The 27,908-nt window shown below is 43.5% G+C and overlaps 1 protein-coding gene across 1 annotated transcript in view; it reads left to right on the forward strand.

The window, feature by feature from the left end:
• The window catches only part of CLNK (cytokine dependent hematopoietic cell linker), a 194,558-nt gene that overhangs the window by 77,508 nt on the left and 89,142 nt on the right, over positions 1-27,908 (forward strand). The window contains exons 3-4 of the mRNA XM_003258488.4: positions 6,964-7,035; positions 19,807-19,835. Of these exons, the coding sequence (XP_003258536.2) occupies positions 6,964-7,035; positions 19,807-19,835 (101 nt within the window). The remainder of the gene's footprint in view (positions 1-6,963; positions 7,036-19,806; positions 19,836-27,908) is intronic.

Genomic DNA, 27,908 nt, shown 5'->3' on the forward strand with positions numbered 1-27,908 from the left:
GTCTTTGTTATTAAGGCCTTCAGCTGATTGGATGAGGCCCACCCACATTATGAATCATCATCTGCTTTAGTCAAAATCCACTGATTTAAATGTTAACCACATCTAAGAAATAGCTTCACAGCAACGTCTACACTGGTGTTTGAACAAACAACTGGGCACCATAGCCTAGCCAAGTTGACTCACAAAATTGACCATCACACCATGAAACTGCAAAGGCAGTGAATAGGTGGGGAGTGATGATTAAAACATCTCATTGCCGGAAATTCATTAGTGGACTTCCCTCTCAAGTTCCTATGTGAAGGGTTACAAGCTCAAATTTTCAGGGGGCAGTCTCCTAACATAAAAATGTGAGATAATAGGGAATGAATGGTGGGGCTTCATGAACTTGAAAGAATAGACACCATACACATATATTTAAACTTAAAAAGGAAAAAAAAAAAGCTGTGACAGGAAGCCTTTCTGTGCCCTTTGCTTTTTCCAGGATGGGCAGATCAAGCACATGGATGTTGACTGGCATGTAGGCCATTGCATCATGACCCCGGAACCTTCATTTAGTTGCTCAAGGAGAGTGCTAACAATCTCCTTGGCTTAGAAGAAGCGCGTGCAGGAACGTGCAATTTGAAGGAAGTTTACACCTAGCACCCTTACAGCTTAGGGACCAAATGGAATGAATAAAATGGACATCGATCACTTGGCTACAGTTCTAGAACTGCAGCTTTGCCTCTCTGTAATTGAGTAAGCCACATTTCTGACCTGGCTGAAATATCTCAATTACCAACTGCCCTTCTTGATGCTACTGGTTGTTCAACTATGATATTCTTTAATCATTTGGGGTAAGAATTGGGCCCTAGAAACTAAATATAATCACGAACATGCAATCAATATATGAATAAGGTACTATACCCCTGCTCTTCCCCATGTGTAAAATGGGAATAAGATTCATCAAACAGCTTGTTCAGTTGGCATAGCTGCATTCATATCCAGTCTACTCGCTCCCAGGGGACACCTGCCCTCAGGATAACTCCTGACTTCAGCCCTTCCTTTCTCCTTCTTTCTGCTCCTTCTCATTCTCTTCTACTGAAAAATATAACCAAAGCCTATCTTGGCTTCTTTGGGTCCTCAAACTCACTAAATAAAAGAGTCAGAATCCAAGATGATCTTGTACTACACTCTATGAGTCTCCATCCAGGTCTCCCTCTCAACCTTTTTTGGGAATTGCCTTGGCTGAGCAGGGTTGCCTCACCTGGAGCAGCCCACACCCACTGACCGGGCCACCCAGGAGTGCATAGACCTGGCCTTTCCACCCCAACGTGGGATACTCAGAAGAGCCCTCATTCTCCGTGAGGGCCGCTGAGGCCTCTGTTGCAACTGCATCACAGCCCACTTTTCCCTCTGCCCAGTTCTGCCTCTTTCTCTTCCCTCCGCAGGGGTTGGTGCCAGGAGCACTCCCTAAAACACTTTCTACATGGTCACCTCTGTCTCAGAGTCTGCTTCCTCAGGAGCCCAACCTGTGGCAGTTCCTGAGGAGATGGGACATGTGCTGAACATGAGGCAAAAAAAATTCAGCAGGATGGGGATAGAATAGGACTGGTCTCATAGGATTGTTAGGAGGATTAAATGGATTAATACGCTGTGAAATACAAATAATGACCAGTTAGGTGAAAATCTTATGTAAATTTCTTGCAGTTCTGATTTTCATTATAATGATAGTGTTATACCTTATTATTATTATTCATGATGTTTGTGCCAAAAATCAAACTGTATAAGACCTTGAAAGAGAATTGTGGCTTAAGAACAATTTTAGTGATTTCTCAGCAGCCTGCAAGCTGACTCTGAGTGTATAGAATGAGAAGCTTCTGGAAAAATCAGAACTTAAGCTAAAAGTCCACTGAGAGAAGTGCAGTTTTACAACAGAAGAAATGGCAATTCTTTCTGTGCTAGTCAGACTGCACCTGCCATATTGGGTGTAGTCGGGAACATCTCTCTGAAAAGGTGAGAAATTAGAGGGGAATGACCAAGATGGGATGGAGATGTCTTTAACTCTTGGAGTAGGCTTCCTGTACTTACTCTCCACTGTTAACTTGCCATGTCATCCGTCTGGAAAATTCAACCCTTCACTGGTTGTCACCACCTAGTGAAAGCCTTCCTTGACTATACTATTACTTAAATATTTGACCAGCTTCTTCCTCCTTTTTCTTCTAGACCATGTGTACATTTTTTACCATTGTGCCTATTGCATTGCCTGTGTTTAGATGTGAGTCTGATTCATTTTTTCATCTCTTGGGACAGATGAGATATTTAGTGCATGTCTTTCCTGCGGCTGCCATAACAAATTGCCACAAATGTAAACGTACTGGCTGAATCCAACAGAGATTTACTCTCACCGTTCTGGAGCCCAGAAGTCTGAAATCAAAGTTTAGCTAGGGCCGTGCTCCCTCTCAAGCCTCTAGGGGAGAGTTCTTTCCTGCCTCTTTCAGCATTTAGTGGCTCCAGGTGTTCTTTGATTTGTGACAGCGTCACTCCAATCTCTGCCATCTTCACATGGGTCTTTTCCGCAGCCTCCTCATAGAAGAAGATCTTGCATTGTATTTAGAGCCCACTTTAACCCAAGATCATCTGATCTCAAGATCCTTAGCTTAGTTACATTGTTAAAGATGCCTTTTCCAAATAAGGTCACATGTACAGTTTTTGGGTAGACATATACCTTGGTACACGTCGTTAAACCCACATATCAATTCAACTACACTGTATTGGCTTCTATTAGGTCTACATGAAAAATAATAAGGGTCTGCAGAAGGCAGTTTCACAGGGCAAATTAGATAGGGACAAGGCAAGGAAAATGTGAAGGAGGACTAGATGGGTATCATTGACTGGTCATGCAGGAGGGAGATGCGGAAAGGGAAAAAGAAATCAAAGATCACTGCAAGGTGTTGGACCCGAAGGTACTGGAAGGGTGCTCAGGAAAAGAGTCTGGAGTGTGTGCGGCAATGTGCTCTGTTTCAGCAGAAGATAAAGTGATTGCAAGAACAACTATTTGGTTGGCCCACTGATGTTCTGTGCCTCAGTTTCTCTAAAAGCCTATGGCACTTCCAGCTTTTCCAGGATGTGCTCAGTTCTTGGTGCAATCAATTAGCCTGTGCTGTTGCCCTGGAGGACACTTGACCAGAGTCTGTGACAAGGAAATCGAGCAGCAGTTTAAAAGGCTTATGTGATTCACTTCACTAGGTGGGTGGGATGGGCTGTGTGGACAGGAAAGGCAGCTGGCCCCAAATGTTTGAGGCCTTGTAAAATGATGTGCATCTACTTAGGAGACTAGTAAATGGTACTGTCCTCCCCAAGTGCGGTAGCCAACTTGAGAACCTTGAGCATCTCCTTTCAAGGTCAGATCTCAATTCAGTGCAAAACAAAAAATTTTGCCCTATTATGCTTAACATTATTTAATAACATTTTTTGTGATATGTTGAGAGTTTATAAATCTTTCAGCATTGTATATTTTTTAAAAGTATCTTTAAAATCTGAACACTTAGGATTCAGATTTAGGGCAGGGAGACCCGGTAATGCTTGTTCTCTTTGTAAGTAGTTTACAAACAGGCTTTAACCACTTACTGTCTAGGTAGATGGCTCTTTATTTTCCAGCCTTGTTAATATTTTCCTTCAATAATCCACTGTAGGAAGAATAGCTCCTCCTCCCCATTCTCCATTCTCCCCACCTGCTTTCCTTCTTGCTCGCGTGCCCCTTAGTTGCTTCCAGCGGGCCTGAGCTGGCTTCCTCTGCAACATAGCTGACATACACTCTCCAGGAGACAGGCGAAATGATGCATGCCCTGGTTCTACCCCCAACTAGCCTGGCCACCTGGAACTAAATTCTCTCCACTCTAGGGCCCCATTTCCTCATCTGTAGCATGGAGTTGAGAAGAATGCCTGCCTATTTGCTACTGAGGGTTGCTACAAACATGAAATAAAAAGAGTTTGAGTTCAGCTCTCTTCTTAAAGTTAAAAAGGCCAAAGCTGATTATCTAGAAAGGTCAGAGGTAGCTCCCAGTCTTTTGGGTTCTTGAGGCACCTAGGAAGAAGTTGAGAAACTCTCAGACTCTATCCCATCCTCCTAAAATTGGCCTGGTTAAAGCCTTTTAGGCAAATGCTACATGGGCTGTCAGAGCACAGAAATGACGCCGATAACCTAGAGACATGATGAAACTGAGAGCTCCTTCTCAGTGCAGGGATAGGCCAGAATTCCCCTGGTATCAGAGATTCAAAGGACTTTGTCCAATTAACTACATGGCTTGCTATTGTGTATGAGCCCAGACTTGCAGGCCATTTATGTATTTGTATCGAGGTATCTATTTGTTATCTTACAAACATTCCTGCAAGCAGGCAGGGTCAGTTAACCAGTGTTCTAGGAGAGAAAAAGGTGCCCAGGCTACAACCTACCCTTGCAAGGCTCCAATGCAAGGGGACTCAGACATGTACATGCATAATGAATGCATGTGCAGGGCATTTAACAATATTGTTTACTTGCTTATGGCCTAGCTCCCTAAATACACTAAAAGCTCCAGGAAGCAGCCTTCATCTGTTCTTTAATTACTATACCCTATTGCCTTGTGCATTGCCTGGTATGGAATAAATCCAATAACTATTTGTTGAGTAAATGAATGATTGGACTCATGAACAAATGAAATGAATGGCAATAGACAGGTATGCAAAAGTACCAGAGGGACTCAAAGCGGAAGCAGCAGGGAAGAATTCATAGGGAAGTAATATTTGAACTTGACCTTGAAGAATGAAAAGCATTTTGCCAGGCCCAGAGGAGGCAAAAAGAATAATTAGATCAATGATACAGGAGCATTAAGAAAAAAAAGGTCTGGCCCAGAGGCCACAGTGTGGGATGACCTGGCAGACAGAGAGGGTAGCAGGAAATAAAGGAGCAACAGAAATGTGATTCAAGGCCACTGGGGCAGGAAACATAGCTATCGTGGTTAAGAGTTTGGGTTTTATCTTGCAGGAATAGAGAACTGATGAGAATTCTCAAGGAGGTGACCTGATAATATTCTGCTATTAATAATTACAAAGGTTCTTGCTGCAGTTTAGTGTATGGATTGGAACCCAGGAGGCCAGGAAAGCAGTTAGGGGTAGATGCTGGAGGTCAGCCTAGAGATACTGAAAGCAGAAGGAAGGCTGAATATATTAAACAGCTCATGAACGTGACAAAGAAGAGACAGAGTGAGGAGGCATTTGGGGAATCTGACTGTTAGGATTCAGTAACAGATTCGGATGATGGCAAAGATACAGGGGGAGGGGTGGGAAGACTCAAGGTTAGCACCCAGGCTACTGGTTTGGAAACCATGTGAGCAATGGAGCCTCTCGCTAGGAAAAAGGCCTGTGTCTGCTGGGGAATAACCAATTAGAAAGATCCAGAAAATAGTTCAGTGTTCATGCCTGGAACTTAGTAGAGAAGTCAGAGTGCAGATGGAAATTTGTGAATTAAGCTGTATTTGGATAGAAAAAAAAAAAAACAATGAATAATGAAATATGTGAAATAGTACAATAATGAAATTTTAAAATAAAAAATGGAAAAATGAAATTAATAATAATGAAATAAGCCATCATCTTTGTAGATGGTCAATTTACACGTGACAAAATATACCCAAGCAACTCACAGATTTTTAAATTTATTATGTTCTGTTATATGGGCTACAGGCAAATCCCAGATGAAGAGAGAGCCTCAAGTCATCATGAAGTATTTCCTGGACTTCTTTAGTTTTGTGTGTACATGTATGGGTGTCCACTCAGCTCCTCGGTGGACCAGGCACTGACCCAGGCCCTGGGGACACTAAGTCCTGCAAATCTCTGCTCTAGTGGAGATGGAAGTGCAACAGTCAGATGTGAACACAAGTTACCAGTTAAAACAAAAGTAAAATTAAAACTCAGGCAAGTGCTGTGAAGGAGCGAGTCTGAGAGGTCGAGGAGGATTCTCTGAGGAAGTAGCACTTGAGCTGAGTTCAGAAGTAAGAGTTGCCATTAATAAGAAGAAGGAAGACAAGGGCATCTGAAAAGAGGGAACGGTACCCGAAAGGGCCCCGTGGGAGGGAGCAGAGAAAGTCTAAGGACCAGGAAGAGGCAAATTTACCCCAAGTGGAACTGAGAGAACAAAGAGGGTAGCTGAGCTAAGGAGGCAGTTGTCAGGAGCATTTGTGGAGGAAAAAAATCACCAGTCAGTGTTTGATAGAGCTGATGAAATGCCTGCAAAAGAAAGGAAAATGTGGGAAATGAGGCTGATTAAATGAACTAGGAATGCATAACAATGATGCTTTATGACAGTGAATGTATTCAATGAATGTTAGCAAATTAATTCAATGAAAAATAAGTTAATCTCTTCACAGACAGTGCCTTAGCAAAGTGCCTAAATGATATGGGAGCTCAATAAATATTACTTGAATCAGAGTTGCTATTGCTAAACAGTCTGTCTTCCCACGTTGGATAATGTTTGCTAGATTTTAATGAAATTCAACAAACATAGGAAAGCATCTGAGACATTGCCTGGCTCAAGGTTGCTGTCCCTCAAATTTCTTAACAGCCTCTCATCAACCATGTGGCAAAAGTATGATATACTTCATTTTACAGAGGAGACAGATACTGGCAGAGCTTAAGGACAGTACCAAGGTCACCCTGCTGCTGAGGGAGAGGCAGCCCACATCCTTGTCTTGAATGGGCACTTCTTCTGCCCCACACTACTGTTTCCTGTAAAATAAAGCTCTTACATTTAAAAAATTAAGTAATTGGATTACTTTAAACACAAATTTTCTTTAACCCTAGTGGTAATGCAAAGAGAGATTCAGAATTATGTGTGAGACATAATTACTTAAATCTGACTGGGTGGTTGTTTCTATGAATGAATGCACTTAATTAATTTTTCCCCTAGCTTCTTGCTATTTCCCAGCTATAATTTATTTTCTTTCATCCCAGGGGCAATAGAAGGACAACTAAAGAAGGATCCAACGATTTGAAATTCCAGAACTTCAGTCTGCCAAAAAACAGGTCAGAATATTTACTTGTTTATTAATAGAGGAGTGAAAATTTTAATTCTGTAGCAAATAAGCTGACCATCACACACACACAGAAATTGTCAATGTGATGGAATGACCTGTAGTGACTTAGAGGTCAGACAGAGAGCAAGGTGCAGGAGAAGGGGCTTGGCCAGGGTTGAGCAGCCGACAGGTGTGTGATACAAACCTAGGCTGAGAAGCCCCCACCTCCACAGCTCTGCAGGCCAGGCCTCTTTCCACCCACCCCTCCCAGGTCTCTAAACAACCCCAGAGAGAGCCAGTGATGGGGAGGCTTCTATTCCTCTGCCAGCGAATGATTTGAATGATGGATCATGGATCCGGCCACGAGTTGACCTTGGAGCCTCACAGCAAGCAGATGAGAGAGACCCAAGTGCTTACATTCTTATTTCCTTTGTCCTTCGATTGAGAATAACATTTGCTGAGCAGTTATGGCATCAAAACTTGCACAGGCTACTGAAAATGCAGAGACAAAAGACAAAGTCTCTCCCTCAAGGAGCTCGCAGACTAGTCAAAAAGCTCAGAGTCGTGTGCTAACTTGATCGAATTACTGACAAGAGACAAGACCTAAAGTCAAATCCAGCTCTATACTGCCCAGCGCTGCCAGCCGACTAAACCTGGGCCACATCCTCATGCGCAGAACCGTCTCTCCCATACTCAGGCTGGACTCCCTGGCCAAGCCTTCCTGGGGTGGCTTCTGTTCCTAGAGGTACCCAAGGGTCCTCACAAGTTCTATCAATCCTCGAATCTCAATTCAAGTCCATCCATCAAACATCCTTCAATCCCTACTTTGTGCCAGACACTATAAGCAGTCTTGGAATTCTAAAATGTTCCGGAATAAATAGCTATCCTAAGCAGAGCGAATGAATGCTGGTAAGATGATAGAATACTTGAGGTGTTTTGCAAAACCACTTTGAGTAGAGGGAAATTTGTGGCTTTCTCAGACTTCTTTAATGTTTCCATTAAATACATTTGAATAATGCATTTTAAGTCCGTTTTCCTTATTTCTTGACAATAGCAAGAGATGGGAGATGGAAGGTTTAGAAGCCCTCTTTCAAATGGAGAGGGTTGAAGCAATTACAAACATCAAAGTAATATTTACAGTTACATTTGGAGGAAAAAAAGACAGAGAGAGAAGAGCAGTGCTTTTTTCTGAAGCAAATTATTTCAGAATGTGTCATAGCATGCTCAAGATATATTAAAAAGAGCAACAGATGATGTTTTCGCAACCTGTTCCAAACTATTTATAAACCTAAATTTAAAAAAAAACTATAGACATACAAATCTCTATACCACTGCATATTTTATAATGAATGCATTATATGAATATAAACTACTATTTGAGATATATAAATCAACTAAAAATGTCTGAAAACTACAAATTTGTGTCTACCATCTTCCTTTAACTATTAAACCAATGTATTTACTCCTGTAAAAATTATAATTATCAATATCTGATGATAAGGTAAGGAAGAAGCTACTTATGGGCAGCATTGCAGTGTAGAATGAGTCCATTGGATCAGGATTTCAATCTCAGCTGAGCTGCTTATTAGTTGTGTGGCCCCAGACAAGCCTCTTTTTCCATTCCAACACCTCCTGTGTTTTTAGAAGTGATATTTGAAGCCGGGCGTAGTGGCTCACGCCTGTAATCCCAGCACTCTGGGAGGCTGAGGCGGGCGGATCACCTGAGGTCAGGAGTTTGAGACCCCGAACTCCATGCACCACCACATCTGGCTAATTTTGTATTTTTAGTAGAGACGGGGTTTCTACTAAAAATACAAAATTAGCCAGATGTGGTGGTGCACGCCTGTAATCCGAGCTACTTGGGTGGCTGAGGCAGGAGAATCGCTTGAACTTGGGAGGCGGAGGTTGCAGTGAGTCAAGTTCGAGACATTGCACTCCAGCCTGGGCAACAAGAGCGAAACTCCGTCTCAAGAAGTAAAAAAAAAAAAAAAAGACATGGTATTTGAAGAAGTAGACTCTCTTGTTCACTGTTGAATCTCTTGAACCTTCCTGTGTCCGCAGAATAAATGGATGACCTCTGAGGCGTGCTGGGAATAGAGTATGTTCTCATTAAATAACGTGGGCTAATAGTCACTGAGTGCTCACTATGTGCTAGATGCTGTTCTAAGAGCTAATAGGTAACCCTCACTGGATCTGAACAATTACACTCTTATTAGTCTCATTTTTACAGGAAAGAAGAATGCAGCCCAGAGAGGGTGAATAACTTCCCTCGAGGCTCAGTGGCTAGTTGCGATATGGTAAATGGCAGCTGTAATTATTATTACTAATATCAACAACCCTGGTGCTCCCCATCACTGCCCTCACGCTAGGTTGAGTGTAGGAGTTAACTCTCCTGCAGGCCCCCACAGCCCAACCACCCCAAGGTCAAAAGTGCCTTGATCTCCTGGTAATAAAGTAAAACACCAGGCTGCGTGCTGGGCCCCACTTGGATGATACAGCCCTGGAGGATCTCCACGTAAAATACAGATCACATCCCCGTTCATTATCCATGATCTGTCTGCAATATTGAGATGAATGTGTTTTATAACATCTCACTAAATCCCCAACACCCACTTTTATTTTGTAATGTTTCCTCATGTCTATAGTGAAAGAAAAATGCCAACTGATGTTTGTCAATTAAATCCAAACTCCACTCAGAAACTGAGCACCTGATATGCACCAGAACCTTGGCATTCAGTCTTCACAATAATGCTCTGAAGTAGGCATTCCTATTCCCATTTACAGACAGGGAAAAATAGTCTGAGGGAGGTTATATGTTTTTGTCACAGTCCCAGTAGAAAGTGGTATCAGTTGGATTTGAATTCAGAGTCTAGCTTCAAGTCAAGTGGCATTTCTGGGTTTTTGTTTTGGTTTGGTTTGGTTTGGTTTGGTTTGGTTTGGTTTGGTTTTTCTAGGATGGAGTTTCACTCTTGTTGCCCAGGCTGGAGTGCAATCGCGCGATCTCAGCTCACTGCAACCTCCGCTTCCTGGGTTCTAACGATCCTCCTGCCTCAGCCCCCCAGCCAGTAGCTGGGATTACAAGCATGTGCCACCATGCTAATTTTGAATTTTTAGTAGAGATGGGGTTTCTCCAAGTTGGTCAGGCTGGTCTCAAACTCCCAACCTCAGGTGATCTGCCTGCCTTGGCCTCCCAAAGTGCTGGGATTACAGGTGTGGGCCATCATGCCCAGCCCTGGGTTCTAAGTGATCAAAAACTTTCTTATGTATATGTATATATATGTATACGTATATGTCAGCATATACATATGAATGTAGATTTCTATTCTGATGAGTCACTAATCTGCTCCTGTCAAGTCTCCCCACCATGAGGAAGGGGCATGTGCCCAGCCCTTCTGGAAAGCACAGCCACGTCTCTAACAGTGAGGCCTGGTAGCTGCGGCTCCTAGAGCATGGGCCTGGGACCAGCAGCTTCAGCATCATCTGGGAACTTAGCAATGCTGATTCCCAGATTCTGGCCAACTGCCCCAGAAGGACACGTGCTGGAGCCCAGGCACCCGTGTTGAAATAAGCCCTCCCTGTGGGTGCCAATGTTTACTCAAGTTAGAGAACCTCGGATTAACCTCCTTAAGTTCTCTTTGTCAGGCACTAGAAAAATCAAAGATGAACGAGGCATACTCCCGGACACCAGCATGCTCAGTATCTGGTGGGAAGCAGAAGAGTGGATGTGGAACTGTAAAGTATATACATAACAGATCATAAGTCTGTGTCATGCACCATGGCAGACACAGATGCAGGCCCTAGGGAACAGAAGGGACACAGGATCAACCAGGGAGCTGAAGGGCTTGCCAAGTCCTCTCTCTGCTGAGCAGTGGCACCAAGATTCTAATCCACATCTTCACTTTCCAAGCACTAGTTTCCTTTCCATCCTTTACTCTTGACAGCGACGCTAGGAACAGTGTCACCACACTATCCACATTCAGACCCTTCCCATTCGTCACCTCATTGGCTATGGAGTTCTTCCTTTCTGCCACTAGCACCTGCAGCAATAGTTAGATCCAGTGGGACAAAATGCAGGCAGCCATAATTTCTCAGGGCCCATGAGGCCCAGTCGTCATCCCTTGGAGACTGGAGTCCTCTTTTTGTTTTTCTGGGTTGTTTTGTTTTGTTTTCAGACTGAGTCTCATGCTATCACCCAGCCTGGAGTGCAGTGGTGCTATCTCAGCTCACTGCAACCTCCACCTCCCAGGTTCAAGCGATTCTTGTGCCTCAGCCTCCTGAGTAGCTGGAATTACAGGCACCCGCCACCACGCCCAACAAGTTTCGTATTTTTAGTAGAGACGGGGTTTCACCATATTAGCTAGGCTGGTCTTGAACACCTGACCTCCAGTGATCCACCCGCCTCAGCCTCCCATAGAGCTGAGATCACAGGCATGAGCCACTGCGCCCCGCCTGGAGTCCTCTTCTATTCCGTGAACTAAGAGGCCCTCTATCGGGCCCCTTCAGCCAGGCAAGCCCAGGAGCCTGCTGGCCACGACAGCTGCCCACTCTCCTGACTGCTCTGGTCTGCCCCGCCTGCCCTGAGCCTCTGCAGCACTGAGAGAGCCATAAGAGTCACTCTTCTCACTGTGGCCCACCTCACCGTGCAGAAGGCGGAGTGCCGCCCTGAAAGGTCTCACAAGCAGAGAGCTTTGTGACAGATCCTAGGTTCTTTCACAGAGGATGCAGGGAAGAAAATGTGTTGCTCCACTGGCTTTGCGGGAGTTGTCCCCAAAGGGTTTCTACAGTGTAGATGCTCAAGCTGGGCGCTATGGCTCACGCCTGTAATCCCAGCACTTTGAGAGGCTGAGATGGGCGGATCATTTGAGGTCAGGAGTTCCAGACCAGCCTGGCTAACATGGTGAAACCTGATCTCTACTAAAAATACAAAAATTAGCCAGGCATGGTAGTGGGTGCCTGTAATCCAAGCTACAAGGGAGGCTGAGGCAGGAGAATCGCTTGAACTCAGGAGGTGGAGGTTGCAGTGAGCTGAGATCACCTCACTGCACTCCAACCTGGGCGATAGAGTGAGACTCTGCCTCAAAAGAAACTAGCAAACTAACAAACAAACAAACAAACAAATAAATAAATAAATAAATAAATAACAGAGTAGATGCCCAAGAAACATTGGCTGATGGGGGAGGAGGAAGAAGGGAGAATCAAGGCAGAACCCTAGGGTCTTATGTTGTGGATAACCCTAGGACGCTGTTGATCTGTAGTATACCGAGAGCCTCCTATGATGCCTGGCACTTACTAGATACTTAAATAGACGTGAAAAAGAAACTTTAATAGGGAGAGAAGGATGGAGAGAGGAGGAAGACAGAGACCAAGCGGGGGAGTTGGCAGGGGGTGGGGGGGCACTGAGAGAGTGGATGAAGGGATTTCAGGAGTGGCTCTGCCCACTAGAGGAATGTCTGAGCTAAAACAGGTCCTACAAATCATCCTGCTACTCTACTTGTCTGCTGCAGAACCCATCAGAATGTCAAATATTTTTGGTTTTGTTTTTTAATATGCATTGGGAGCACTGATAGCTTATAGTAACAGGACTATAGCTTATACAGACCTGTTTTCTGCCCTTAAAGAACTTAAAGTCTAATTGAGGAAAGGAAAAAAACACAAGTAAGGTTTTACAATATGATATTTAAATAATAAATTAATAATTATGTGTCATCTTCTGGGTTTGCTAAATGCATGATTCGAGCAAGAAGTGCCACAGGTTCTCAGGGGAGGGAGGAGACCAGACAGGCCCCGGCAGGGCAGATTCTCAGGAGGTGGGAGCCTCACTCGGCCAAGAGGGTCTTGGGGGTATGAGCTGGATGAGAGTTGTGAGTGGCACTAAACACTTCCAGTGTTTTCCCCAGGTCCCCTTCAGGGAATTGCATGCCCCAAATATTTCTTATACAAATAAAATGGGTAAGAGGAGAATTATTGAAACCAATAGGGAATGCCTTCTAGAAAGAATGAACCCATGGATTCACTTATTTAAAATGAGCCTTGAAAAAAATAAAAAATAAATAAAAAATAAAAATGAGCCTTGGCCTGATTCCACCTCGGAGTGAATTTCATCTGGATTGAGAGAGGCTCTCCAAGCTCTAATCTTGAAAATGTACAACTGATTCCAGGGGAATTTAAGTGGCACTTGTGCACACATGTGGAGTAGTTTCCTACTACGTGCTGGGCACTCCATTGGCCTTGCTGGGATAGGACAGGTCCAGGTATAGACCCAGACATGATCTGCAGTGTATCTCTGGCCCGTCTCACTTGGGGATGCCCTCTTTTGTATACTTCCCTCTGCATGTGCCTGTGGCATTCATTCACTCACATATTCACTCACTCTTACCCACTCAGCACCACGTTGGTGTGCACAGCTTCAGGCACTGTATTAGGCACCAGGCCTCCCTTTTAGGAGCTACACGTTCAGGGTAGGCAGTCTGAGAATTCCAGTTGCATTCTGTTCTAGTTACGTTAGTGTGAGTTCCGTTACATTGGTACCGGGAATGTGCCCAGGTAAGGAGAAGGGGGCATTGGTGGCCACAAGGGAAGCAAGATAAACAGTCTGTCCAGGCCATCACTACCTATTCCCTAGAATATTATAGAGTCCACTCCTCTCTCAAATCAATGCTGTGTGTTCCTATGTTACCTCTGTGAGACACAGTTCTAAGCATCCTTTACTCTTGCAAACCTCCACACGACCTCTAGGATGGCACAGGCTTTGCTCATTCATCCCTCCAGATTCCCTACTCTCTGAGCACACTGTGCATTTCCAAACCATAGTCCCCACAGCTCCATGATGCAAACGCTCCACCTTTGAGTGGTGGAGAGATGTATCATCAGACAGGCTCGGTGGAACTCCCAAGGGGGCTAACCTCAGCTAATCCATCTGCGAAATTAAAGGGTTCGTTTATGGTGTTTAATGTCCCTTTTGGCACTAGTGATATTTTACAATGGCCCTAAAATTGAGATAAAGATGCTTTCCACCAAGAATTGCTATGAGGTTTGAGTGAAATCATTTTTGGACAGTGCTCAGTTCCAGACAGTGCAGACATTCAACTAGAGGGAAGAAGGTGATGAATGCAGAAACTTTCCATCCTTCCTTGCTTTTATCTAGATTATATTTAAAATGAGTAACTCTTAGAAGTACAAATTGTCTTTCAAAAATTAGAGAATCTTATTCTAGAGTAGCCTTCTAATTTCAGGGGATGAACTTAAAATGAGATGTGGAGCTGAGCCAGTTAATTTCAGAGGTTTGAGAGAGAGAGAAGGCTGGCAGTGTGATATCACCCTGATCATTTCCCAAGGGTTTTGCTGCTGAATTCTGGACTAATAATCAGTGCCTGGGGAGACCCAAAGGACTGCATACCCTACTCAAGATGGCAAAGAAAGATTCATCTCTATATCAGGAGCTCGACCCTGGAGACAGCACCAAATCCCTCTCTATGGGACTGGAATAACACACCATCCAAACTCTGTTCCCATGGATAAATAGAAGGCAAGCACGCCCTGTCTACTTCATCAGAGCCAGTTCTGCTGGGCAGCAGGAGAGAGAAGTGGAAGAGGGAGAGGAGTTTACTTTAGTAGCCTTTAAAAATTAAAGATTATTATATGTATTAAATTATTTAAAAGTATTACAAATTAAAAATAATTCAGAATTTAAAAATCTGTATTTGTAATGAGCTTTAAATATTAAAAATCACAGACCTCCAAAGGTCAGCCTTGTTCATTTCCTGTGCCATGCACTTTCTTGTCACAGTGTTGACACCTGCTTATACACACCGGAAATAGAGAGGAAGGAAAAATTGCTTTCTTTAGGCCCAGATGTGGAGGGGAGCAGAGATAGGGAAGGCAGAAGGGTGGCTGCCAAGTTATAACACCATCCAGCTGTGGCCCGCTTGCACGTGGCCGTATTATGGATGCTGTTGACAAAAGGCAGCCGGGGTGCATCCTTGTAATTCCCTGGCAAGAGGCAGCTTGCTAACACATGGGCCTTGCTTGAGCACAGATAGAGTAAATCAAATCTCCACAAAGTTTATTACCAGTTCCTTTCATTAATCACCCTGGGCTGTCAAGTTGCAGAGTGTTAACACAGGAGTCCTTTCAGATAGCTCATCCATTGCTTGTGTCAAGACAATGTCCACAACCCATCTAGAAAAAACTATGGTGTTCAGGCCACCTCCCCTGGTCCCCTCCCTCCCAGACCCTAGGCGGCTGGTCCCAGCCTTCCTCTTTTCCCTCCCTGCTTTGTTTCTGCAGATCTCTGGCTCACAGCAGCAGGCTCAGCTGGAATAACAACACCATTCCCTGTTTTGCTGATGCTTCCTCTGCTAATTCACTTGGCTTGCATTGACGCACGGAGAGCCCCGGGGTGCATAATCCCGGAGGATGTGACATATGAATGAGCACCATTACTCTGGGGCCCCACTGAGAGGCAGAGTGGATCAGATAAGCCACTTTCAGACAGCTTTGACAATTGGGAGGAAGCTCCCAGACAAGAGAACTCCGTGGTCTACTACGTTGCTGCTATAGGCGTGTAAATAAGAAGGGATTTGGAGGGAACCGGACAAATCCCAGCCCTGCCGATTGCTTGTGCCACTTCAGGCAAGTTGCTGAACTTGTCTAAGTTTTAGTTGCAGTCTGTGAAGTAGAACTGGAAATGCCTAACAGCCTAAGTCTATGCCTCAACGTACCCATCACCTCGGAAAGTTTCCTCCCACCCTCTTTACTTATTATTATGATTAAGTGTGTGTACGTCAAGAACAATTAATATAAGATTTACTCTCTCAGCAAAAATTCAATTATATGATATAGTACCATTAGGTGTGGGCACTATGCTGTCCAGTATATCTTGAGGACCTATTTATCTTGTCTAACCAAAGCTTTGTACCCTTTGACTAATATCTCCTCATTTTCTCCTCCACCCAGCCCTTGGCAACCCACCCTTCTACTCTGCCTCTATGAGTTTGACTATTTTAGATGTATCATAAAAGTAGTATCGTGTAATACTTGCCCATTCACGAGTATATACTTATATCCAACCTCATCCGGTTGTACACATTAACTATGGACAGCTTTCTGCAAGTTAAAAAAATTAGGTAAATAGGAACATTCTAAGAATTGTGAAAATGAATGTAAATGGGTTGAAGAGACCATAAAAAAAAAAAATGTCTACCAGCCAGAGTTGAACCTATCTCAGTGCCCAAACAGGTGCTCACGAATACGGGTTATTTTATTTTCTGTTCAGTGCCACTCTTTTTAGATGTCAGAAGACTTCAGTTCTGCCTCCAAGTGTCTGAGACTGGGAACAGCCCGCTAGCCACTCTAGGCCCCAGTTCTCCCATTTAAAAAACTAACAAACTGGACAACATTATGTCCAACATGCTTTTTAGTGCTAGTTTGTCTTTGATTCTAAAATCCAGGTAAGGCCAGGGTTGGAAGATAACAAGAACCCTAATTTAGAGTCAAAGTTCCTTCTGGAATCTCAGGAACAGTTTGCCTTTTCTTCGAAATTCCCGAGCTCAGATTTGCATGCCGCCTGCGTTGGATGCTCTGCCTTCGATCAACGGGATGGCTTGCCATGCTTACATTAAGCTCACCGTACACAATCAGAAAAACATATCGTTTCCACTTCCCATGTCATGAGTTGCAAGTCCTGGGAGCCTTTTGAGGCCTTAATCAAAGACCAAGATATCAGAGAAGAGGCCATATGCTTAAAGTGTCAAGAGAGCACTCAGGCCCCCGATAAATGATTTGCGCTCACCAGCTGATTTACTGTTAATTTCTGCGGAACCTGCGGCAGCTTGAAAGGGCACCAACTGTTAACCACAAGGGCTCTGAGGTCGCAGCTGCACGGTGCCTCCTAAGCAGGACTTGCCATTTCCTATAGGCCTGGGGTAGGCGAGAAGGTAGGGACCAGGGAGACAGATAGGCTGGTGTCAAATCCCTCACTCTTAGAGGCTCTGTGGATTGGGCAAGTTGTAGAGCCCTCTGAATACCCCATTTCCTATTCTGTAAATTTGAGGCGATAACAGCGAGCCCACAGGTTATTTCATTTTGGGGTTTAAAATGGTGAATAGAAGGCAGTAAGGTACGCTGAAGTCAGACTCAACTTGTAGACCGTGGTCTCCTGGTTACAAACATCTTACTGCTTCACTATTCTGTGCCCAACGTCCCAGACACTGAAGAGACCTCATAAATATTTACACCTGGCATGTGTTGCGATGTTCAATTAATTGCTCCTGTGACGCACTTTGAGTGCCTTGGAGGAAAGGTGTAATGCAAAGGCCTGGGATTATTAAAGGCACAAACAAGTCAGCTCACGGAAGTAGCATCCTCGGGAGCCTTCCACTGCCTCGGGCTTTTTCAAAGCATTGCCCAAAACCTAGGGAAAAAGTGTCTCCAAAGGGATCCCATCCAATGGTTGGATTGTGGCTGTGCAAAGACCTTGTCAGAAAATGAGGCCAGGCGCAGTGGCTCATACCTGTAATTTCAGCACATTGGGAGGCTGACGCGGGTGGATCACCTGAGGTCAGGAGTTCAAGACCAGCCTGGCCAACATGGTGAAACCTCGTCTCTACTAAAAATACAAGAAATTAGCCCAGTGTGGTGGCGCATGCCTGTAGTCCCAGTTACTTGTGAGGCAGAGGCAGGAGAATGGCTTGCACGTGGGAGGCGGAGGTTGCAGTGAGCCAAGATTGCTCCACTGCCCTCTAGCCTGGGCAACAGAGCGAGACTCTGTCTCAAAAAAAAAAAAAAAAAAAAAAGGGGCAAAGACAGGTACAGATAACTTACCAAAGAAGACACATACATGGCCCAAAACCTTTCGGGAAAAAAGAAATTCAATCTCACTAGTCATCAAGGAAGTGAAATGGGTAAAATGAGGAATCAAGTGCCATGTAGGCAAAGTGGTTATAAGGTATGGATTTAATGGTGGTGAGATACAGTGAGACGAGCACTTCACATTCCATGCATAAGAATATCAATTAATATAAATTGGCGCAGCTCATCCAGAAAGCTACTGAGTAATATGCAACAAGGGGCCCAGAGTGTTCACATTATTTGTCCCCTTCATTGTGCTTGATAACATCTCTCTATAGAAAGATTCAAGCCGGGTGCGGTGGCTCAAGCCTGTAATCCCAGCACTGTGGGAGGCCAAGGCGGGTGGATCACAAGGTCAGATCAAGACCATCCTGGCCAATATGGTGAAACCCTGTCTCTACTAAAAATACAAAAATTAGCCGGGTGTGGTGGCACGCACCTGTAATCCCAGCTACTCAGGAGGCTGAGGCAGGAGAATTGCTTGAACCCGGGAGGCGAGATCATACCACTGCACTCCAGCCTGGCGACAGAGACTCTGTCTCAAAAAAAAAAAAAAAAAAGAAAGATGATTCAGAGATGAGGTTTAAAATGCTAAATACTCACGGCAACATCATTTTACATAGTTAGGACTAGCAAGAACCTAAATGCCCCTTCAAAATATCATGTAGATCAGGCGTCCTCAACCCCTGGGCCACGAACCAGTACTGGTCTGTGGCATGTTAGGAACTGGGCCGCACAGCAGGAGGTGGGCAGTGGACACGCAAGCATTATCGCCTGAGCTTCGCCTCCCGTCAGATCAGCAGCGGCATTAGATTCTCATAGGAGCACAAACCCTACCATGAACTGCGCATGGGAGTGATCTAGTTTCACGCTCTTTGTGAGAATCCTACTAACACGTGATGATCTGAGGAAGAACAATTTCTTCCCTTCATCCCGAAGCCATCCCCCACCCCCGTCTGTGGAAATACCAGGAAACTGGTCCCTGATGCCAAAACGGTTGAGGACCACTGAGGTAGATAATCAATACCTTGTTTTTGAATAACATTTGAAGATATAGAATATATTTGTAACATTAAAATCCTACACGTTCTTTGATATTATTATTTTTTCAAGAGATCTTGCTATGTTGCCCAGGTTGGATGTGAAGTCCTGGGCTCAAGTGATCCTCCCGCCCCAGCTTCCTGAGGAGCTGGGACTACAGGTGTGTGCCAACATGCTGGGCTCTTTTATATTTATACTGAAGAAAGAAAAACTTCAGCTGAATGAAATTTAAAGGAGCTTAATTGGCCAATGAATGGTTTGAGAATCAGGTGGCCTTCCCAGCCAGAGGAGGCTGAGACTCCAGTGCAGCCACGTGGTGAAAGAAGGTTTATGGACAGAAAAAGGAAAGTGATATATAGAAAATGGAAGTGAGGTACAGAAACAGCCGGATTGGTTACAGCTCGGCGTTTGCCTGATTTGAACACAGTTCGAACAGTTGGCTACATTTGATTGGCCAAAACTCGTTGATTGCCACAACTATAGGCTACCGTCTGTTTATAGTTCATGATGTATAGAGAAACATTTAGGCAGAACTCAAAATATGTAAGGAGGCAGCTTTAGGCTAAGCTTGATTTAACACTACCTATATGTGTTTAAATGTATGCATACATCTTCAGGTATGTATAGAGCTATGTACATGAGAATAACCAAAATATCACTTGTGGTGTCAATTTTTATTTTCTTCTACATGCTATTTTCCAGAAAATAGAAATATGTACAATATTTCTATATATAATAGAATAATATGTGACTTCAGGTCTGCAATAGTACATACATAAAGTAGCTTCAGAGGCTGACTTGTACAATGACGTTTGATGACTGACTGTTCCATGCAGGGGGTCAGTGGAGGGGGAGCAATGGACACTTAACTTGGTTCTCTTTTCTGCCCTAGGTCATGGCCTCACCTCAATAGTGCCACAGGTGAGTCAGGGCTCTCTGTCACCTAAGTGGTGGGAATGTCAGCATGGGTCTGTTGGGCTGTTATATCCATTCCTTTTTGTTTTTATTTCAATAAAACTATGGCCTATTTGAAATGACATTAGCTATTAATGCCATTCCTTCCAGTTGCCCCAGGGTACAGGCTGATCTGTGACTCTCGCAAGCTTTAGAAGCTGGCTGGCCGGATGGGAATCCTGGCTCTCTACTTAGCTGTGCAGCTTTGCATGAAGCACAGATCTTTCTGAGCCTGAGTTCCTCCATCTGGGCAATGGGTAAAAGTCTACCTCAGTGCCAGTCTTATGGTGACTCACTAACATTCATTCAACTAAATTCCATATAATTGGTTACCTCAAAAACATGGGTGGAAAGAATGAATGGTTCAAAAGCCACCTTTGATGCTTCTCCTGTATCTCTCTTCATAGCCTATTTTCTGGTACTACGCACTTAACAGGAGCCCATTAAAGTTTGAGTAAAAGTATGTAGTATTCATCGGGGAGGGTTATTATTTCAGGGAAAGTCCCACAGAACTTCCCTAGAAAGCTGGTGTCTAGATAGAATGACTGGAATGAGGCAGAAAAACGGAGACGTTGTCCAGAGGAAGCACGCAAAGAAGCGATGGAGTCATGAGGAGTTACATAATCAGCAAAGGCATTTGAAAGTTTCACTATAGAGCGTGTTGGAGTATATAACCAGCACTCGGCATGTCCCACCCAGCAGCTAGGAGAACTGGGCAAAAGCAAAAGTGAAAGTGGGAAATATGAGTTCACATAGGGAAAGAGCACCCAGCCTTAATCCCTCTACAGAAAAAGTTTTCATTCAACTTCCCAGTCAGGCCTAACCAAGGTTGTGTTCTCTCAAGGCAGATGATACCAAATTGTGTTGGGGTCTTTAGTATCAAATGCACCTCTCCACCCACCTGCACCTCTCACCCCTCCCATCCTGCACTGGTATCCTGGAGGGTAGAGAATATTCTAAGGGGGTGGTACCTGGGAATGAAGTGGCTTGTCTGATGTGCTTGGTGACTGGTGAATCATAAAGCACACAGGTAAAATAGAGTGGCCAGCTCCAGCTACCTGTACCCTCTTCCTCCCATCTTGCTCCCCACCTTGGTTAAGGCAGAGAGAAATGGGCAGATGGGCACTCCGTTTCCTTAACAGCAATCTAGAGACACCAGCAGGAAAAAAAAAAAATCAAAACCCCACAGAAGTCCATTGATAGAAAGTCGCCCAGGCCTGCTCATATACACTCGAACCTACACCTTACCAGAAACACTTAGCAGCAAATTATGACATTGCCAGTCTGTTTAAAATAACAGCCCAGACCAGGCGCAGTGACTCACGCCTGTAATCCCAGCACTTTGGGAGGCCAAGGCAGGTGGATCACAAGGTCAGGAGTTTGAGACCAGCCTGGCCAATATGGTGAAACACCATCTCTACTAAAAATACAAAAATTAGCTGGGCATGATGGTGGGCACCTGTAGTCCCAGCTACTCAGGAGGCTGAGGCAGGAGAATCACTTGAACCTGGGAGGCGGAGGTTGCAGGAAGCCGAGATCACCCCACTGCCCTCCAGTCTGGGCGCTCTGAGTGACAGAGCGAGACTCTGTCTCAAAAAAGAAAAAAAAAAGAGAGAGAAAGAAATAACAGCCCAGCAGACCTATGCATACTTATGAATCAGCCTAGGCATACTTATGAACCACTACAAACGTGTACCAAAGAATAGCAGATCTGATCTAATTAAGATATGCATGAGGATTTACAAAAAAGACTGTGCGCCACAGTGGTTTGATAACATTCCCAGATACTTCAGGTTGTTTCTGATTTCTGACGATGGGATCATTTGAAAACAGGGGAGGGCGTTCATGTGAGAAAATACTAGGGAGCCGTTAAAATGATGATGTTGAAGCAGTTCATTGCCGTGGATATGTTGATAGCATGTGATTTTGTGAAAAAGCAGGGAAAAAATAGTGTACATGGAGTGATTGTATATTTCTAAACTATATATCTATGATGTGTGGTGTGTGTGATTATGTGTGTGTCTGTGTATGTGTATGAGTGACTTGACTATAATCAAATATTTGTATATTTGGATTATTTGTGGTAACAGTATAGTAATTTTTATTTCCTTCTTTTTTGCATATCTGTGTCTTATAACTTTCTACAGTAGCATATGATTTTGTATGCTAAAAACAATCTATCAAAAAATATTCTTTAGAAAACCATTCCAAGCCTGGAGAAGACAGAGACATGTTCAAACTGGGACAGTCTGTCAAGGTCAATACCTTCTCGGAGGCTGATACCCAGAGAACAGTGCAATGCTTTCCATAAAATAAACTCAAGAGTTTTTCTCCTTCCCCTAAATAAAGAATGAAACTGGAAAAGATGGCCCTATTTAGAAAGCGGGTCCTTCTGTCTTAAGCCTCCACGTATAATGAAAACATTGATGAAGATAGATATTAGCTGATTTGATTTAAAAGACAAGAAATTTCATTTTGTCCAGGAAAATATTACTTGCAAGTTTTTCTAAGGAAAGCAGTCTTCAAGGTTGATTTTTTCCTACTTGTGAAAGAAAAATTAATAAGGATTTTAGGACAAGAGGGAAACAGGCACGTATAGAATATGTGAGCATCCAATGCCCCCTGCTGGCTGTTTCCAGATGCTGCAATGCCTGTATTAATTTAGCACAGGTGGCATCCTCCTGGTTCTCTCCCCAGGGTGTTGGGAATATTCGTGAACAGAAACAAATAAAAAGCTTGACAGTTGAATCTCTGGGAAAAGCCAGGATTTCAAATCATCCCAAGATTGGTAAACTCAAGGATTAACATTGTCTCAAAATTCAATTACAATAGTTAAAAATCACAACTGTTAAAAATGAATATTTTCAAGCCCATGTTAGGGTTTACGGTCTTTGGCAGGCATATAGTAAGGCCAGGGAATCCCTACTTTTAACAAGATAATTCCAATTCAAGTAGTTCTGGGCCTTTCTTTAGAATTGCTGACCGAGGGTTAAAAAGAGAGAGAGAGAAGAAAACTATCCAGACTCTTCCCACCAAGAAGCTGTTCTCAATTCTCTAGATAACAAATGTCTCTATTATTTCATTTGAGTTTCTCAGGGCACTCAAGGAATGGGATAAGAGGCAGCTGCCTTCCCTATCACCATTCACCCACTCACCCATCCATTCATTCAACCAATTTGTGGTAGGTCCATATAACCAGCTTTGGGCATAGATTAAAAAAAAAATTAAAGGTCCTGGGGACTCAGGTAGTCTGAGATTGTATTAGTGTATTTTGCATATGAGGAAGTTAAGAACTAGAGAACAGAAGTAAACTTCCAAGGGCCACCTAGTGAGAACATTATGCCTGTTCTTCAAACCTTCATTAAATGTTTCCTGTGTAGCTATTTCTGTGAGTTTGGACTATTTGTGGCATCAAATTATTAGCTCATAATCTTCAGATCAAAGAACTGTTGTTCAGTGAATAAACTGAAATGCCCAGAGAGCTAGATGACTGAGTCTCTCTCTTTATATATGTGTATGTGTGTGTATGTATATGTATATACACAGATATATACACACACAGTCATGTGTCACATACTAATGGGGACGTATTCTGAAAAATACATCGTTAGGTGATTTCAACATTGTATGTACGTCATAGAATGTACTTACACAAACCTAGATTGTGTAACCTACTACTTACCTAGGCCATATAGCATGAGCTATTGCACCTAGGTTACAAACAAAACATCCTGTACAGGATGTTGCTGTGCTGAATATTGTAGGCAGTTATAACACAATGGCAAGAATTTATGTATCTAAACATAGAAAAGGTACAGTAGAAATACAACATAAAAGATAAAAGGGGCACACCCCTGTGGGACACTTACCATAAAGGGAGCTTGAGGACTGGAAATTTCTCTGGATGAGTTAATGAATGAGTGGTGAGTGAATGCGAAGGCTTGATCGTCACTGTAAACCCATGTTGACATTAGAATCTCTACACTTACGCTACATTAAATTGATAGAACTGTATTTTTTCTTCAATAATAGATTAACCTTAGGTTACCATAACCTTTACAATTATAAATGTTTAAAGTTTTGTGATTTTTGACTCTTTCCTAATAAGACTTATCTTAAGCACAAACGCATTGTACCATTTTACAGAGATATTTCCCTTCTGCATGTCCTTATTCCAGAACGATTTTTTCTGTTTTTAATTTTTTAATTTTTTATTTTTTATTTTTACTTTTTAAATGTTTTTGCCAAAAACTAAGACACAAATGCATGCATTAGCCTAGACCTGCAGAGCGTCAGGATCATCAATATCACCGCCTTCCGCCTCCACATCTTGTCCCACTGGAAGATCTTCAGGGGCAATAACACATATGGAGGGAGCTGTCATCTCCTAGGATAACAATGACTTCTGGAATCCCTCCGAAAGGGCCTGCCTGAGACTGTCTTACAGTTAACTTTTTCTAATAAGTAGAAGGATGCTTTAAAATAACAATAAAAAGTATGATATAGTAAACACACAAACCAGTGTTATAGTTATTTTATCATTATGAAGTATTACATACTGTACATAATTGTATGTGCTAGACTTTCATATGACTGGCAGCACAGTGAGCTTGTTTACACCAATGTCACCGCCACAAGCACATGAGTCACACATTGTGCTATGATGTTATAATGGCTACAACATCATTAGGTAATGATACGGATCCGATCAGTGGAGGAACACCAGGGTCCTTAGTCTTGTGCCGAACTGGATAAAACGACATGGACACATCTGGATTGGTTTTAAGCAGTAGAGAGTTTAATAGGAAAGAAAGAAGGAAGGAAGAAGAAAACAGCTCCCTCATACAGAGACGGAGGGGGATTTGAACAAAGACAAAACCCCCGTGTGGCAGAAAAGTGGTTGCTTATAGGAGGAGGCTGGAGGAGGTGGTGCCTGATTTGCATAGGGCTTAGGGGATTGGTTTGACCAGGCATGTCATTCATGTAGCCTGTGAAAAAACTGGCCCTCCTACCCTAGCCTTTTAATATGCAAATGTAAGGCACCATGATGTTCTACACACGTGGGGATACGTGGGGCTGGCCATGTTGCCAGGCACCTGTGGGGACAAGGGCAAGAAGAAGAGAGCGGGAATCACCAAGTTTGGGTGGACCCAGTTCCTAATGGCTGGCATTTCCATATCAAAGTTTGCTAGCTGGCTCTAAGAGCCCAGGCTTTCCTGCTAGACAAGAAGCATTTCTGGAGCTGCTTTAAAAGAAACAAAACTTTCCAAGGACCCCTTTTCCTCTCCATTTGTCTAAAATAATTTATTAATAACTCCTATAACAGTAATAGAAATTTTTCTGCTCCATTATATTCTTATGAGACCATGGTCATATATGTGATTCATCATTGACCAAAATATGGTTATATGGCATGTAAATGTATATATATATTTTTTTCTATATCTATCTCTCTCTGTCTCATTCTCCTCTTCCTTCCTCTGTTCTTCTTCTTCCCAATTATAAGCCATATAGTCAAAACTCATTGACTCTCATAATCCTTTACTCAGAGGTCGTGAAAAGGAATGCAAGAAAGTAGATTTCTCCCTTTCCCCACAGATAGGGATCGATGCCAAACTGAAGATTTTCTGGTTTGGAACCTGCCAGGGGAAAGCGCGAGGACTACCCTATTTCTCACTACACTGGGGTAGGATCAGCTTGATGCCCTCTGTCCCCAAATACTGTATGGTTCCTAAAAGACAAAAACTGTGAAAGGCAGCACAGTATAGAGGAAAGAAAGTGCATGGGGCTGTCAATCCAGACCCCAGAGTTTGAACCCTGGTTCTCTTACACCACCACCAAGTCTTAGGACCTGAGGATGAGGAAAAAGGAAAGACATCCACATACATGGAGTCCCCAGTTTGTGCCTGGCACTTTATAAACTTATCTAATTTAGCTTCACAGTACTGATCTTATTATTCTCACTGTATAGATAAGGTAAACCAGCCAGGCGCAGTGGCACACACCTGTAATCCCAGTAATTTGGGAGGCTGAGGCAGGTGGATCACTTGAGGTTAGCAGTTCAAGATCAGCCTAGTCAACATGGTAAAAGCCCATCTTTACTAAAAATACAAAAATTAGCCAGGTGTGGTTGTGCACACATGTAATATCAGCTACTCAGGAGGCTGAGAGGCAGGAGAATCGCTTGAACTCAGGAGGCAGAGATTGCAGTGAACCAAGACTGTGCCACTACACTCCAGCCTGGCTGACAGAGTGAAACTCCATCTCAAAAAAAAAAAAAGAAAGAAAGAAAAAAAAAGATAAGGTAAGCCAAGTCCAAAACAAGTCAGAAAGTTTGGAAAGACATCAGCAAAGTAGAACTCTAATCCGTAACAACGCACTTGTTGGTGTTATGTGCCAAATGATTTTGGCCTCGGTATTTGTTTAAATCGTATAATAAGGGGACACCCAGAGGATGGTGGCCACTGAATCCCTGTGCCTCGCAGCTGAAGGGGATCCCAGCTTGAAGAGCCCTTGTGAAGAATCAGCAGGTGGATATCAACAGAGTCGAATGCTGAAAAAGCCACACGTTTTGCTTAAAAATGAGCACTAAAAAATGAACATTTCTCAATATAGATCTGAAAGCAGTGCTAACGACCTGGGTTGAGTGAGAAGGATTTGGTTGTGATGTTAAACTTGAAAAGACAAACACACAACACAGCATCTTGTTACTGGGCGCTGAGCCAAGAAGTTACCCTCTGGGAATTATGAGTTGATTTCTCACCTAAATTCCATGGACCAAAACTTCTCAACAGCCGTTTGGGGGTAGGTAGTATTATTCCCATTCTACAAGTTAACCCTAGTTAACTGAGGCTTATAGGTAATTGGGTTTGCCTGAGGTCACATGGCTCAAGAGTGACAGGGCCAGGATTTAAACCTAAAACTTCTCGACTCAGCTCCCATGAAATACATGTTGCCTTCCTCGTGCCTTTGATCAGCTGCTCTGCTATGTTACTGCCAAACACTAACCTCCATAAGGAGATAAAACATCAAAGGCTACAAGGCACTTAAAAAAATTCATGGGGCTTAAGCACGATAGATGTTTATTTATTTATTTATTTTTCTTATGTAAGTCAAGTCCCAAGATAAGCAGTCCAAGGCTCTTTGGCAGCTCTGCTCCTGGAAGTCCTCAGAGACCCTGTTCTTCCTGCCTTCTTGCTCCCTCCCTTGTATTGGCCTTAATCTTACAGCCTAAAATCGTGATGTCTCTACTCCAGGCAAAAGGATGGAGAAAGAAAAGAAAAAGGAGAAATAAAAAGTGCATAAAAACTTCAGGAAGCATCCTGGAAATTCTGACTTGATTTTCCACCTAGATTCCATTGACCAAAGCTTGGACTTATGGCCATGCATAGCTAGAAGGAAGACATGTAACTCCGACCATGTGCCCAGCTAAACAGCAAGGGGTTCTGGTACCTGAGAAGACAGAGAAAATAGGTATGGGGAGACACACAAGTGTCTCTGCCACAGACCAGTTAGTGACAGGTAGCTGGGACTCACAGACCCCTCAATTTTCAACACATATTCTGAAGTCCAGCTGGCAACCTGCAGATTTGGAGCCAACCCTGATCTTTGCCACACCTCTCCTTCCCTTCTCCACTCCCCTGAGTCTTCTCTTGAAACTGAAATGAAACCAGAAGCTGGTTTTGCTTGGGGAACCTGTCTGGCTTGAGAATGTCTAAGCAACCTGCTAACTGACTTGCTTTCCTAGGGAACTAGAAAGTGCTGAACCCCTGCAGGCTTCCTATTTTTATTTCTCTTCTCATGCAAGACAAGCATATTCTCGCCATGGGACCCACTGGGTATTCTTCAAGTTCAGGATTTCCTTTGAATGTGAATATCCCATGGCAACAGCATTTGAAGGTCCACTGGCTACCCTGTCCCTGCAAAGCCACTAAATGGGGGCATAGATGAAGACACCGGCCCTGCACCTCCAGAGATTTGAGCTCCCAGAGTGTTTCTAAGTGAAAATAATCTGAGAGTCTCTATTTACCTAATGGCTTA

This window comes from Nomascus leucogenys, chromosome 20, assembly GCF_006542625.1.
Source record: "Nomascus leucogenys isolate Asia chromosome 20, Asia_NLE_v1, whole genome shotgun sequence".
NCBI classification, from domain to species: domain Eukaryota; kingdom Metazoa; phylum Chordata; class Mammalia; order Primates; family Hylobatidae; genus Nomascus; species Nomascus leucogenys.